The sequence below is a fragment of the Centropristis striata genome, chromosome 19 (assembly GCF_030273125.1).
Source record: "Centropristis striata isolate RG_2023a ecotype Rhode Island chromosome 19, C.striata_1.0, whole genome shotgun sequence".
NCBI lineage: Eukaryota > Metazoa > Chordata > Actinopteri > Perciformes > Serranidae > Centropristis > Centropristis striata.
The window spans coordinates 25,763,361-25,778,194 of NC_081535.1; the positions used below are offsets into that span (position 1 = coordinate 25,763,361).

General features: G+C 39.2%; 1 protein-coding gene across 1 annotated transcript in view; it reads left to right on the top strand.

Moving 5' to 3' along the window:
* The window catches only part of dcc (DCC netrin 1 receptor), a 224,228-nt gene that overhangs the window by 146,829 nt on the left and 62,565 nt on the right, over positions 1–14,834 (top strand). Inside the window, exons 14-16 of the mRNA XM_059358662.1 lie at positions 717–827; positions 1,962–2,156; positions 6,602–6,697. Of these exons, the coding sequence (XP_059214645.1) occupies positions 717–827; positions 1,962–2,156; positions 6,602–6,697 (402 nt within the window). The remainder of the gene's footprint in view (positions 1–716; positions 828–1,961; positions 2,157–6,601; positions 6,698–14,834) is intronic.

The window sequence follows — 14,834 nt, forward strand, 5'->3', positions numbered from 1 at the left end:
CTCGCCCACGTTGTTGTAACGCCGCAGGCTTAATAGGCCTGGAGACAGTAACCAAGGGGGGCAGGACCTACCGGAGGGTCAATTATGGTAGCTAAATGTCAGGTAAAATAATATGCTCCCTCTCTCTCTCGCTCTATTGCTCTCTCTCTCTCTCGCTTTCTCTCGCTCTTTCTCTCGCTCTCTCTCTAACCCTCTCGCTCTTTCTCTCGCTCTCTCTCTCTCTCTAACCCTCTCGCTCTCTCGCTCTTTCGCTCTCTCTCTCTCTCTCTCTCTCTTTCGCTCTATCTCTCTCGCGCTCTCTCTCTCTCTTGCTCGCTCTCTCGCTCTCTCTCTCTCTCGTTCTCTCTAACCCTCTCTCTCTCTCTTGCTCGCTCTCTCTCTATCTCTCTCTCCCTCTCTCTCTCGCTCGTTCGCTCTCTCTCGCTCTCTCTCGCTCTCTCTCTCTGTCTCTCTCGCTCTCTCTCTCACTCTCTCTCTCGGTCTTTATCTCTCGCTCACTCTCTCTGTCTGTCTCTCTGTCTCTCTCTCGCTCTCTCTCTTTCTCTCTCTCTCTCTGTCTCTCGCTCTCTCTCGCTCTCCCTCGCTTGCTCTCTCTCTTGCTCTCTCGCTCTTTCGCTCTCTCTCTCTCTCTCTCGCTCTCTCTCTCCCTCTTTCTCTCTCTCTCTCTCTCTCTCTCTCTCTCTCTCTCTCTCTCTCTCTCTCTCTCTCTCTCTCAGGTCTAGAGAAGGGCAGTCAGTACAGTTTCCAGGTAGCAGCCATGACAGCCAATGGAACAGGTCCGGCCAGTGACTGGTACACTGCTGAGACTCCAGAGAACGACCTGGATGGTAAGAGCAGACACAAGAAGTGTGTGTGTGTGTGTGTGTGTGTGTGTGTGTGTGAGAGAGAGAGAGAGAGTGATTGCAGTGATCTGTACAACAGCATGTAAATACCTCCACTGTCCCGACACATAAATATTTAACCACTTCAGGGCAGAGATGGATGGATAGAGGCGTATGCACCTCAGGGGAGGAGGGAGTGAGGAGGGGGCAGGAGGGATGGGAAGGTCAGAAGGAGGAGGGGGAGGGGGAAGAGAGAGGAGAGGAAAAGAAGGGCAGGGGAAGAGAAGGAAAGGAATTACATGTTGGTATGCGTGTTATTAATGAGTAGGTTTAAAAGTCCATTATAGGTAGTTGGAAAAAAATATATGACAAGTTTTTAATTAAAAGTTGTCTTAAAACTCTTGCTCATACTGCCATCATCAGGCAAGAAAGAAAGAAAGAAAGAAAGACACAGACAGACAGATGGACAGAGCAACCTGGTCTCACAGAAATCCGTGAAATAGCCACATGTTGGACAGAGACATGAATGGACAGACAGACAGACAGACAGACATGGAGAGACTTAAATGGAGAGACAGACAGACAGACAGACATGAATGGACAGACAGACAGACAGACAGAGAGATAGACATGAATGAAGAGACAGACAGACAGACAGACAGACAGACAGACAGAGAGAGAGAGATAGACATGAATGAAGAGACAGACAGACAGACAGACAGACAGACAGGCTGGCAGCTCTTGTATAATTTCTAGCAGCATAATTAAGAAGTTGACCTGGGGCTGGATCTCAGGAGGACGATGTCCTGGTCAGCAGGAAGCAGCTGAGATAAAAAACAAACACATCCATGCTAACTGTGTTTCCAGGCCGGGACAGAGGGAGACAGAAATCTCATTTCAATGGATTATCACTCAATAAAGTGATATGAAGCTCTCCCCCGGAGGACAGAGAGCACGCTAATCTGATCCAATCTGATGCTGAAATATAACACAAAGTGTCAGGGCTTATTAAGACTTAATGCACAGCCTACACGGTTAGCGTCTGTTCTAAGTGGCTGCTACTGCTGCTGCTAACAGGCTGAGATGCTGAGGTCTGACGTCCTGTTCTTCTTTGGTGTGATGTTTGATTACTTTCTGCAGAGAGTCAGGTACCGGACCAGCCCAGCTCTCTGCACGTCAGGCCGCTGCCCAACAGCATCATCATGTCCTGGACTCCACCCCTCAGCCCCAACATCCTGGTTCGAGGTTACATCATCGGCTACGGAGTGGGAAGTCCCTATGCCGAGACGGTCCGAGTGGACAGCAAACAGAGATACTACTCCATTGAAAACCTAGGTGAGGAGGAGGAAACTGAATCAGTGGAGTCATCCAGAGATTTTGCTTCCAGTACAAAAATACTGCTTCCTGTCTTTGTGGGGGGTATATATAGGGCTGGGCGATATGGCCTCAATCAACGATTAACATTGTACCTTAATTCTGATTAATGGACGATTGTATTGTCATGTTTTTTGCCCTCATAGTTCCCTGACATAGTCTTTACTGAAAATATGCTCAAATATTAAAGCTGAGTTATATATTTTCTAATGAAAGAGTGCATATCTTTGTGATTTTAAATAAATTAGGAAACACACACGGATTAGCTATTTTGTGGTAATTTATTGAACATTTTGAACTGTGAAATGAAAATGTCACAGTTTTAGTTTTAAATAAGAAATCAATTTCTTCCTAAAAGCCAAAATATGTCCAAATGACGGACATGGCATTTTAATTGGGTTATAGGGTACTTACAGTGTTTGAGTTCTCCTCTATGTTGCTTCCAATTTGCAGATTGGATGGAGAGAATTATAATAATCATAATTGGCAAGATTGCGTCGGTTCGAAGTTCTAAATGTTAGTTTCAATTAATTTTCGATTATTGCCCAGCCCTATCTTTAAAAAAAAAAACCATTTAAATGAATAAAAATGTAGAAGTAAATAAATCCATTTTAAAATCAATATAAATACATGAATTAATTAATTAATAATTAATTAATTAATTATCTATTTCATATTTATCGCTTGCTCTCTCTCTCTCTTGCTCGCTCTCTCTCTCCTCTCGCTCTCTCTCTCTTGCTTGCTCTCTTGCTCGCTCTCTCTCGATCTCTCTCTCTTCTCTCGCTCTCTCTCTTGCTCGTTCTCTCTCTTGCTCTCTCTCTCTTGCGCGCTCTCTCTCTTGCTCTCTCACTCTCTCTCTAGCTCTCTCATTCTATTTCATATTTTATATATATATTCTCATTTATGTCAACAATTATTACTGTCTGCACTTTATTCGAAAAAATTTTTGGGGTATATTCAACGGAAAATGCATGTCATTTATTTATTTCGTTTTTTATTTATTTTATATATTTAAAACAAAAGCAAAAAAACATTGACCATGAAGTAGATCTGCTGCAGTTAGTGTGAGCCACAGAGACATGCAGAGAGAGGGAGTTATGAGCTAGAGATTAATCTTTTTCCATCACAGTCGAAACATTTTTCCCATGTACTGTCTTATCAGCACTGAAATAATACACCATTCTATGAATTTACATGCCCAATGTACTTATCAACACCAAATATTTAATAATTCCTCCCCCATAAATCTAGCTGCTCCTCCCGACAAAGTGCCAATATTGACACGGCGTCTCCCGGTTCCAGTGATTCATTATGATGATGAAATCCCCATTTAATTACCATCAATAATTTAAAGAAATTTAATAAGAAAGCTGCTTGAGGTGGAAATCTAATTGTGAAAGGAGAAAATAAGAGAAAACATCCTCCCCAGAGACCACAACAAGCAATCTGCATATCAAAGAAGACAATAACAAATTGGGTGAGTTTTTATTCGCGGATGAAAATTCACATCTCAGGTCTCATAATGGAGGAGTAATGAAAGAATAAAATCCAGCCATCTCGTTCGTGCACACATGGGAGCGGGTGCACATATGTACACGACATTTATAATTCATAGTGATCATTAATTCATGTGGTGAGGCGTCTGGGGAGCGGAGCAGGCGTGTTTGTTTAACTGATGCGAGGGTTTGACACTACATGGAGAGAACATGCAGCATCATCACATCAAGAGCTGTGAGCGGCGGCGGGATGAGCCGCTGCATGACAATCACTTCGTACGTCTGCAGTCATCAACTCTTCAGGTACATCTGCTGTCTGCAGGAGACGGGCCAGGACGTCCTTTAAACCTGCAGGAAACAAGTTATTCTGTTTCAAACGTAACAACCTGAACCACAGTTGTTCACTGGGATTTAGTGTTGGACTAGTGGATATGTCCAGTCATTTATTCTGATTCTAGTTTGCTTTCAGCCAATACAAGCCGCTAGCCTGGGTATACCCATACTGCCTTGCGCGCTCGATTTCATTTCGACCAGCGAAAGGGTCTGGAAACCTTGGCCATTTCTTAGCCCTGTTTTAGGGATCCAATGACAGAACGGGGAGGGACGGAAAGACGATTACGCGTACTACCTGACAAATGGAAGCTTGTAGTTTTGTAGTTTTCTTACGGATCCAACATGGCTGCAGCAGACGCGAAACTCTCTTTCGATCTAGCTGTAGACGGCGTTTTAAATAGTTTAGAGGGAAAGTTGATTTTAAAAGAAGAACAACAATTGACTTTACACTCTTGTTTCACAGCGAGAAAGTATGTTTTAGCCTTGCTTCTGACAGGATTTGGCAAAAGCCTAATCTACCAACTAGCCCCACAACCGATCGCTGCCGTAACACCGGTGATCTCGCTACGAGCCGGGGGACAGCGGAGCCGCCCAGAGACCTGCAGCAGCTCGTCTTTTGACCATAAAATCAGTGGATGTGTGTGGCTGAATGACATGAGGGGGGAATAAGGCGTAAAAATAAATAATCTTGCAGAAAGCGAGAACTGGAGAAGCAAAGCAGCAAGGAACACTCTCTCACAGACACACACACACACACACACACACACACACCAACACTGCCGGTAGACTGTGAGCAGCCAGAGCCAGAACATGCTGCAGAAAAACGTTGCAGAAGTAGAATTGAGCATTTTAGTCTCAAAGTAGAGATGGGCTAGTCTGGCTATGTAAACATCAATTTCTGTCGCTCTACATACGTCATCTGGTATAACTGATACGATTGGCTAAGAGCTACGTACAGACGCTTTTAATAGACATTCGTAGCGCCCAATAAACAGCTCCGGAGGATCATAAACCATGCCTCCTCTACGGAGAAATGAATGGCTGGTTTTTCAGACTAATCTAATTTGTGATTAGTAGTCACCGTGACGGCACCCGTTGGTTTGTGGCCCGTTGGAAGCATCCAGTTCAGCGTTACACTCGTCGCCATCTTGTGTCGCCATCTTGTTTCCGATACGGGGAGCAGACCATATCTGGACTGTGGAGGAGTGAGAGGGATCTGATCACTGACTACAGCCTCTCTACACCTCAACCTGACTGAGAGAAGTCACTGCTAATTCATGTTAGCATTAACTGGGATGTTAGTTTTGGCTAGCAAAAAGCAAAAACATAATGTTTGTTACTTACCTCAGAAAACTGAGCAGCGACTCCTTGGAGTGTCTGTTAGTCCAACCAAACGCTGAACAAGACATTTTTACTGAACAAAATGTTCAAATAAACTGTCATTAAGTGAAAATACAGTGAAAGGGTCAAAGTTATGAGACCAAATCGGTAAACGTCCTTTTTTATATCTATATGACGTTATATATAACTTTATTGACACGTTGCCGTGGATACGCATTGCTCTGCTTCTCTCCCGATGACGGCTCTCCTTGTTAGTGACCTGTCAATCAAAGGTAGCCACGCCCCAAATCATACGATTCTTTATCTTCTATTTTCTTCTAAATGGGGCCATTATTAGAACTTATTGTTGACCTGCTATCTCCCCCTGAATATCCACTTCCCACAACCTCCAATTCTCAATAAAAGAGTGCCATATGTTAAGAGGTTTTAACCCTTTATCAGGTGAAGAACTATATTTGGTAACTTCAGTGGATATCAAAATGAGGTCCCCATGTCTCTCTGTTTGGTCGTAGAACCACATGGATTACTTCCAGCTAATCAGTAAAGATCAGGCCACGTCACAGACAGTGACACCATGACATGTGACCAATCAGTATGATAATAATATAGTAATATTTACTTTATTGACCTTGACCTCCAATGTAAAAATGAAAAATTTAGAAAAAAAATCTGCAACAAACAGTCGTACAAACAGAGTTATTCTTCAATGACTTGTACCAGGAGAACTTGACTATGAAGGCATATTAGGGCCAAGTATGAATAAAAATACAAACCCGTGGGGGTGCAAATTTACTAGATTAAAGTGGCAAATCTACAAGAAAAAAGTCACAGATTTAAGAGATTTAAAGTGGCAAATCTGCACGAAAAAAGTTGCAGATTTAGTGTGAAAAAACAACTTTTTTCTCGCAGATTCACCACTTTAAATCTCATAAATCTGCAAAAAAAATTCTCGTAGATTAGCCACTTTAATCTCTGAAACTTTTTTCTCAAAATATTGCCCCCACGCCCGGGTTCGTATGTTTTCTTTTTTACACATTCTGGCAGTATGTAAAATCTTCCAATATTCTCTAGGGTTGAAAAATGGAATTTGCAAGTATTTCAATGAGTGCCCTATTAAGGGTTAAGTCAATTCTATAAAAATATGCTAAAAGTCACATCTTAAAATGGTACTGTACTGTTGTATTTGCTGAATGAAATTTTAAATATTTTCTGTCTCCCTGTCTCTCTCTCTCTCAGAGCCCAGCTCCCACTATGTGATTTCCCTGAAGGCGTTCAATAACGCCGGAGAAGGAGTCCCTCTGTATGAGAGCGCTGTCACTCGATCTCTGACAGGTACACACACACACACACCGATAATCACAATAATCCTGTGTTTACACACGACACTGCTGATGTGTTGACATACAATATGATATTAGAGGTAATAACACGTTACATATCAGTCCTGAACACAATGTTTATGTCAGTATATTAACTGGAAAAGTAACAGTGTAATACTGTGACTGCTGAGAGTATGACAGCAGTGTATCACAGTCTTTAAGTAGCAGCTGTAGAAATAGCATGAGAATGATACAAGTTGTATTTGTAGTAGTAGAATAAGCAGTAGAAGAAAATGTAGTAAAGGGAAGTAAAATAGTACACTGTAACAGATTGTTACAGTAACACACTGTTTTCCATTAAAAGGGTATTATACTGAAGAAAACAATGCATTCTGGGCAATATTTGTAAGTAGCTTGCCTTTTCACATAAAATATATGATATATATACATTTATATATATATATATATATATATATATATATATCATATTTTCTAAGTCTCTTCTTGTCCACATTTTTAATGGCTGTATTTTACTTCATTCAGTATATGGTATATCAATTCAATATATCATTTACTGAGGTTACAGTGAAGACAGTGCTCAATTTGTAGTAATTGGCTTTCAGACAGTAATATGCTCTATTTATTTATTTATTATTTATTTTATTTATACTGCAACAATATTGCAACTAGTTTCAGCACTATACTGTGTTTTAGTCTACTGTAGAAATCAGTGAAATGCAGGATTTTACTGTAATTCAGTATGTGGTTTTATCACAGTAACAAACTGTAAAATTAACAGTAGAGGAACTGTTAAGTTAACAGTAGAATGCTGGCAACCCTGCTGCCAGTATTTTACTTAATTGTTAATTTACAAGACAATTGTTTACAGTGTACACTGTAAATAATCGCTGTTAAATCTACAGTTATTTACTGTATTATTCACAGTTCATCACTGTGTTTGATTTTTACAGTATAGTGTTGTATAATTTACAATAAAAAGTCAAAGCATTACTGTAGAAAAAAAAACACAATAGACAGTGTAGTACTATGAAAAGTAAAGTAGACGACTGTATTTTTCCATTTTTATCATACTTTTGATCAGAATCAGTCCTATACAAATGCTGTTTAAATAATTAACTTAAGGTTTTTCATTCAAAACACAGTATGGAAATCAATTGTAAAACAGTAAATGTATTGATATTATATTTTTTAGTGTATATATTATTTACTTGCAATTACTAGTTATTTCTATAAAAAATAATGATGAAATTATTGTCAAATTAACAGCATTGTTTACTGTGCCATATTGCCATATACAGTGCCATTAAAAATCAAAATGTTTTTATTCTTACAGTAAACAAATCAGTACTGTAAACACAAATGTAATAAATCAGTGTTTAATTTTTTTAAAATTTTACAGTAAAGACACAAGTCCTGTAAATAAAACTAAAATCACAGTGTTTGTTTTTTATTTTACAGTATAAAACTGTACTGTAAATAAACATACAGTAGTTCTACTGTAAATAATAATTACAATAAGTTACTTGTTAATTGCTGCCAATAAGTTACTGTAAAAATCACAGTAAATTCTTTACAGTGCAGCATTAGTAGTAGGTCCCTAACAGAGGATCTTTAGTGAAAAGATACGTGAGGTGTTGTTCCAGCACAAGTCAGTGTTTTTTACTTAACTTCTTAGGCTCGCATTTTGTAAATCACATTGTTTTACACAGCTTACGTTTACTTACGTAACTTGTCTTTTTCTGCTCAGCATACGTTTTTTACTTTACATAAACACATCTACAGTCATGGGAAAAAGGAGGGGGAACCAATTCAGGATCTTACAAACAACTTACACTGTAGTAAAAAACATTTTTTTACCATTGAATACCTATTTTGTAGAGACAGAGCACACTTAAGCCCCATCCCCACTGGAGGAAGGGAAAGACAATCCATCACTCTCCATTGACTTTGTATTGAATGATGGTGCCTCCTTGTCAATTCTGTCTGTTAACAAACAACAGGAAAATGTCTAAAAGCTGCTGTGTGGTGAAATGTACTACCAACAGGGCAAAGAACCCAGAACTATGTTTTTAAAATCTGACCAACCCAAAAACTGAACTATTAAGAGGACAAAAGTGATTTTTTTTTTTAAAAGACAAAGAATCTCATTATATATCTATCAGTACATTATGTCACAGAATCATACATCCATAACTTGTCTTCTCTGGTAGACAAAAAGTGCTATCTTTTTTAATATTTGTTTTTTTGAGGTATGTAGACACATACGAAGTTTTGTGGGAATTTATTAACATACCTTAGAGAGTTAACAAACAGAACAGAGTTCTATAGACATTTATAAACACATCTGTTGTTCTATACACATGTGTTAACATGCCTGGTGTACTGTAGAGATATGGAGACACATCTGGAGTTCTCTAGAAATACACTAACACATCTGGAGTTCTCTAGAAATACATCAACACATCTGGAGTTCTCTAGAAATACACTAACACATCTGGAGTTCTGTAGAAATACATTAACACATCTGCAGTTCTGTAGAACTATACTAACACATCTGGAGTTCTGTAGAAATACACAAACACATCTGGAGTTCTGTAGAACTATACTAACACATCTGGAGTTATGTAGAAATACATTAACACATCTGGAGTTTTGTAGAACTATACTAACACATCTGGAGTTTTGTAGAAATGCATTAACACATCTGGAGTTTTGTAGAACTATACTAACGCATCTGGAGTTCTCTAGAAATACACTCACGCATCTGGAGTTCTCTAGAAATACACTAACACATCTGGAGTTTTGTAGAACTATACTAACACATCTGGAGTTTTGTAGAACTATACTAACACATCTGGAGTTCTGTAGAAATGCACTAACACATCTAGAGTTCTATAGAAATACATTAAGAGGTTAACAGTAACCATGCCAACACTGTCACTATTTTGTGGTTGCTCATTTCATTACCTGCTCCACATGCCGTCGACAGGTCACTCCCCTTTCATGCCACTCACTTGTGTTTTGAGAACCAATACGACAACAGCAGGGTAAATGGTAAATGGATAGACCTGCACTCATATAGCGCTTTTCTAGTTGCTTTACAACCACTCAAAGCGCTTTACACTACACACTACGCTCATTCACCCTTTCACACACACATTCATACTGGTGGCAGAGGCTACCCTAAACGGTGCCACCTGCCACCATTGGGAATTCATTCTCACACCGATGAACGCAGCATCGGGAGCCATGTGGGTTCAGTATCTTGCTTAAAGTTACTGTGACATGTAGGCTGCCATGGTCAGGGATTGAACCACCGACCCATCCGATCAGTGTATGACCACTCTACCAACTGAGCCACAGGATGTTTGGGAAGCTCATACGATGTGTGACGATGAGTTTTTATTGCAGTGCTAACAGAGCTTTAGATTACAACTCACATACCCTGTAGCTTAATATAAGAAGGGGGGAGCTAAAACTTTACAGACATACCCTGAAGACCACGTCCACCAGTGGGGAAAACTATCAGGGCCCCAATACACAACCATGGGCTAAAACCTGTTTCTAGCTAAAACTAGTAGTTAACTCTACTAAATCTACTAACACCATATGTAAACACAGCATATGATCATTTTAGCTCCAGGTGAGTTAAGGTATTTCTAAATGATTCCTGACGGGTCTGCACTTTTCTGTAGACTTCCAGGTGTGTTAACGTCTCTATATAGGATTCCAGATGTGTTAATGCATTTCTACAGAACACCAGATGTGTTCACATCTAAAGCACTCCAGATGTGTTCATATGTGTCTATAGCACTCCAGATGTGTTTGGAACTCTCTATAAAACCCCAAACATGTTAACATATTCCTACAAAAGCCCAGACGTGTCTACATATCTCTAAATAAACCCCCATATGTATTGTTGTAGTAACTCTAGATGTGTCTACGTATCTTGACAGAACTCCAGATGTGTTAGTGTATTTTTAGAGAACTCCAGATGTGTTAGTATATTTCTACAGAACTATAGATGTGTTAAGAACAATTTAGCTGTTGTTCACCTTTAATACTGCAGGCCATCAATGGACTGATGACAGTAGGACTGAAGTAGACGCTATAATAAATGTAGCAGTAGAGGTAGCTGGTTTTCTTGGTTATTGGGACAGGATGTATATTATCACACTCAGAAGGCTGTTCCATTAGTGCGTTACACCAGTGATAGGAAGGACTCTGGCCTCGTCTCTGGAGGACCCGACTCTGAAGGAAGGATCCTTGACTTTGGGATACAACCAGTTTTTACTTGCAGTTTGGGTTCAGGAGACAAGATGTTGGAACCTGGTTTCACAGGAATCCGTGAAATAGCCACGGATTCCCTTAACTCAAAATCCGTGGAATAGCCACGGAATAACTCAAATTTCTGTGAAATTGACACGGATTTCGCTACAATGCAAGTTAATGACAGTCATATACCGTGGCTATTCCACGGTTTTTTTGGATATTTTTTCCGATTGGTTTGTTCCAAGTCACGTGACTTTCAAGGTCCCGGCGGTCAGAGCAAAAAACATGGTGGACAGTTCTCTCATTTTTAGTGAAAAAATCTATATTTTAGCTTAGTTTCTGCATAAAAATGGATTTTGATCACATTTCTAGCGAGAAATATATGTTTTATTTTCTAAATATTCACTCAGTGAATGTACATAATCACTTTGTATGTTGGAATAGCCACGGGATATGACTGTCATTAACTTGCATTGTAGCGAAATCCGTGTCAGTTTCACGGAAATGTGAGTGATTCCGTGGCTATTCCACGGATTTTGAGTTAAGCAAATCCGTGGCTATTTCACAGATTCCTGTGAGACCATGTTGAGTTTTAGACCTGAATCCAACAGCAGAGTCCTGAAATAACCATCAGCTGTCTGTGTGTGTGTAACATGTATGTTTTGTGTATCTGTTTGTATATGGTGTGTAGTTGCTAACACACATTTCCATTGCGGTACATGTTCTTGTGAGTGAGTGAGAGACTCATTAGCTCCTCCTGCAGACTATGGGCTGTAGAAGTGAGATAAATGAAACACATCCAACTCTCAGCCAAGTTTCATCTTATGAATTAAACAGCTGGCCCTTCTCTGCTCACACAGCAGCCCGCGGCTGACATAAATCATTTATTACTCTCATAAAAATGCCACATTTCTGAGGTTTTTCGACCCCCGTGATGCGATGATAGGACAGGAAAAATCAGAAGCGGAGACCACTCTGCTCAACACAGTTTTCTTAACCTTCGGTACAGGGTGTTTTCATGGTTTTTTGCTTGTTGCATTTCATTGAGTTTTCTTAGAAAATGCAGGAAGGAGCGTAGGGAGAAAGAGCAAGAGAGCAGCTGAAGGTCGGATACAGATCCAAGACAGAGAGAAACAGCAGGGTGGCTGAGAGAGAGAGACGTTTGATGGACTTTAATTATAGGTAATATAAAGAGGAAGGAAAGTGAACATGAGGAATGAATGACAGCAGTGAAAAAGGGAAAGAAAGGAGGCATGGGAACCGAGAGGAGGAGGGAAATTAAAATCCAACGGAACACAGATTCATTAATCTCCTACAGTCACGATAGGGCTTTAAGAGATGTTTGTATAGACATAGATAAGAACACATACGCATGTCGAGATTTATAAAGGGAAAAGCTTTGGTATTTTGCTGAAACAGCTTATTACATTCCATGTTTACACTGAGCAGCAAAGGGATCAGACTGCACTACATCAGCTGGATAAAACACCAGACTGAGTCTACTTTACAGGATTCCCTGAAGACATGTTCAGAGATGTATAAAAAATAATCTGCTTTGAATAATACTTCAGTCTGATATGGGTTTCCTGCATTGTTCTTACTTATTTTATGAAGCAGTTTAAAAATAAGCTTTCATTTAACTGCACTTCAGATATAAGTACCCTGATATCCTGAGGAGCTCCGTGTTCTACAGGCACTAAATCTGTACTGTGGCTGGATGGATGATTGGTTCTTGTCAGATCACATCTTTTCTGCCCGGTAACCAACGATGCACGGACCGTTACCGGGTAAAAATCACTGAGCAAGCTCCCAAACTTTTCCATGCCAAGAACCCCGAAATGGCATTAGCTTCATTGTAGTACACTGCAGTCTAACTGCAGTAACTAGATTTTTGGTCAAAATGAGATATAACTAAAAATGAACTCCTTGATGTCTGTTTTATCTTGTGACAAATTTTTAGATTTCAATTTTGCTTTATTTCAGAGAAATAATGATATAAAAACCACAAAATCCAACTCAAAACCAAGCAGTAATTGCACTTACCACCATCTGCTTTGGATAAACATACTAATTTAAACATAAAAATAATATAAATTATAAGTTTATTTGAAAGGGAAATTATTATCTTGATAGTGATTAAGTAAAAAAGTTAGATAAAATTATATTAAGACTAAAATATAACATTTCTTTATAATATTAAATCTGAAATACACAAATCTTTGAGTAGAGTTGTTAAATTCTTTTAAATACATTTATAACAAAATCAGTTTGAAAATGTTTATTCACTGAAAACAAAATATAAAGAAAGAAGACGACAACGTTGTGGTTACTCCACTTCTATTAGAACCTTTTACAGCAGTGCAGTGAAGATGTTTTTGGGGCCAAAGGTCAAATAAATCAGTTTTAGTTTTACCTTTTGCATAGTTACTGCAGTTAGACTTTGTAGGGCATTATAGTAATTATTATTAATAGTAGTGGTAGAAATAGAATTAATCATCTTCCCTACAATTAGTTTTTTTTAAAGTGAGGCCCCCTACTCTGAAAAGCACGGCTTTATAGAAAATTAGCACATCTGTGGAAATATATTAACATCTGTGGAATTCCATATGGCGATGAATAAAAATAGATACACTTCTGGCTATTTAAAAAATGTATATATACATTAACACATCTGGAGTTCTATAGCGATACATAGACACATATGGAATTTTGTGGGAATACATTCATACATCTGAATTTCTATAAAGAGATGTAGACACATCTGGAAATCTGTAGAAATATATTAACATCCGTGGAATTCCATATAGAAATAAATAAAAATAGATACACTTCTGGCCTTTTTTAATCTATATATACATTGACACATCTGGAGTTCTATATAGATACATAGACACATCTGGAGTTCTTTTTTAAATATCTTCTGCAGACATACTTCACATCTGGAGCTCTGTAGATATACATAGACACATATGGAATTCTGTGGGAATACATTCATTCATCTGGAAGTCTGCAGATAAATGTACACACATCTGGAGTTTTTCTTTAAATGCAATAATATATGTTGTGTAGACATACTTAACACATCTGAAGCTCTATAAAGATACATAGACACATCTGGAGTTCTGTGGGAATACATTCATACATCTGGAATGCTACAGAGAAATGTAGACACGTGGAATTATTTGGAAATACCTTAAGTCATCTGAAGTTCTATAGAGATATCTCTAAACATCTATCTACACATCTGGATTTTTCGATGTATACAACTACAAAGATACATCTGGGGTTTTGTAGGAACATGTTAACAAATGTGGGATTTTCCAGAGAGTTCCAAACACATCTGGAGTTCTGTAAAATGTATAAATGAATGTGAAGTTATATGGAAACATGTAAACATTTGGGGTTCTTTAGACAAAAGAAAGTCTGGTGTGGAATTCTCTAAGATTGATATCTCACATAGAGTTGTAGTGTGACAGTCAGGAGTTGATAAGCTGAGACCCTGAGGGCCGAGACACAAGCTAAACCCATTACTGTTCTGACAAGGTCATCAACAGTAACACACACATAGACACACACACAGACGCACACTTTCTGTCTTGTCATGCCGGGACAAGCTGAATTCCCCCTCACTTTACGGTGGCAGGCTGCCGGAGAGTTTTTACGAGAGCTTTAAAAAACGGCTCGTTAACGGTGGGATCCTCGTTAATATACTGCCTCGTCCTCGCCTCGACGCCCACACACTGCAGAGACAGAACTGATCCTCAACCAACCGCCACACAGCCATTTAATCAAGAACTGGAGGACCGCAGAGAGGGGGAGAGAGAAAGAGAGGAGGAGGAGGGAGACGGGGGAGGGAT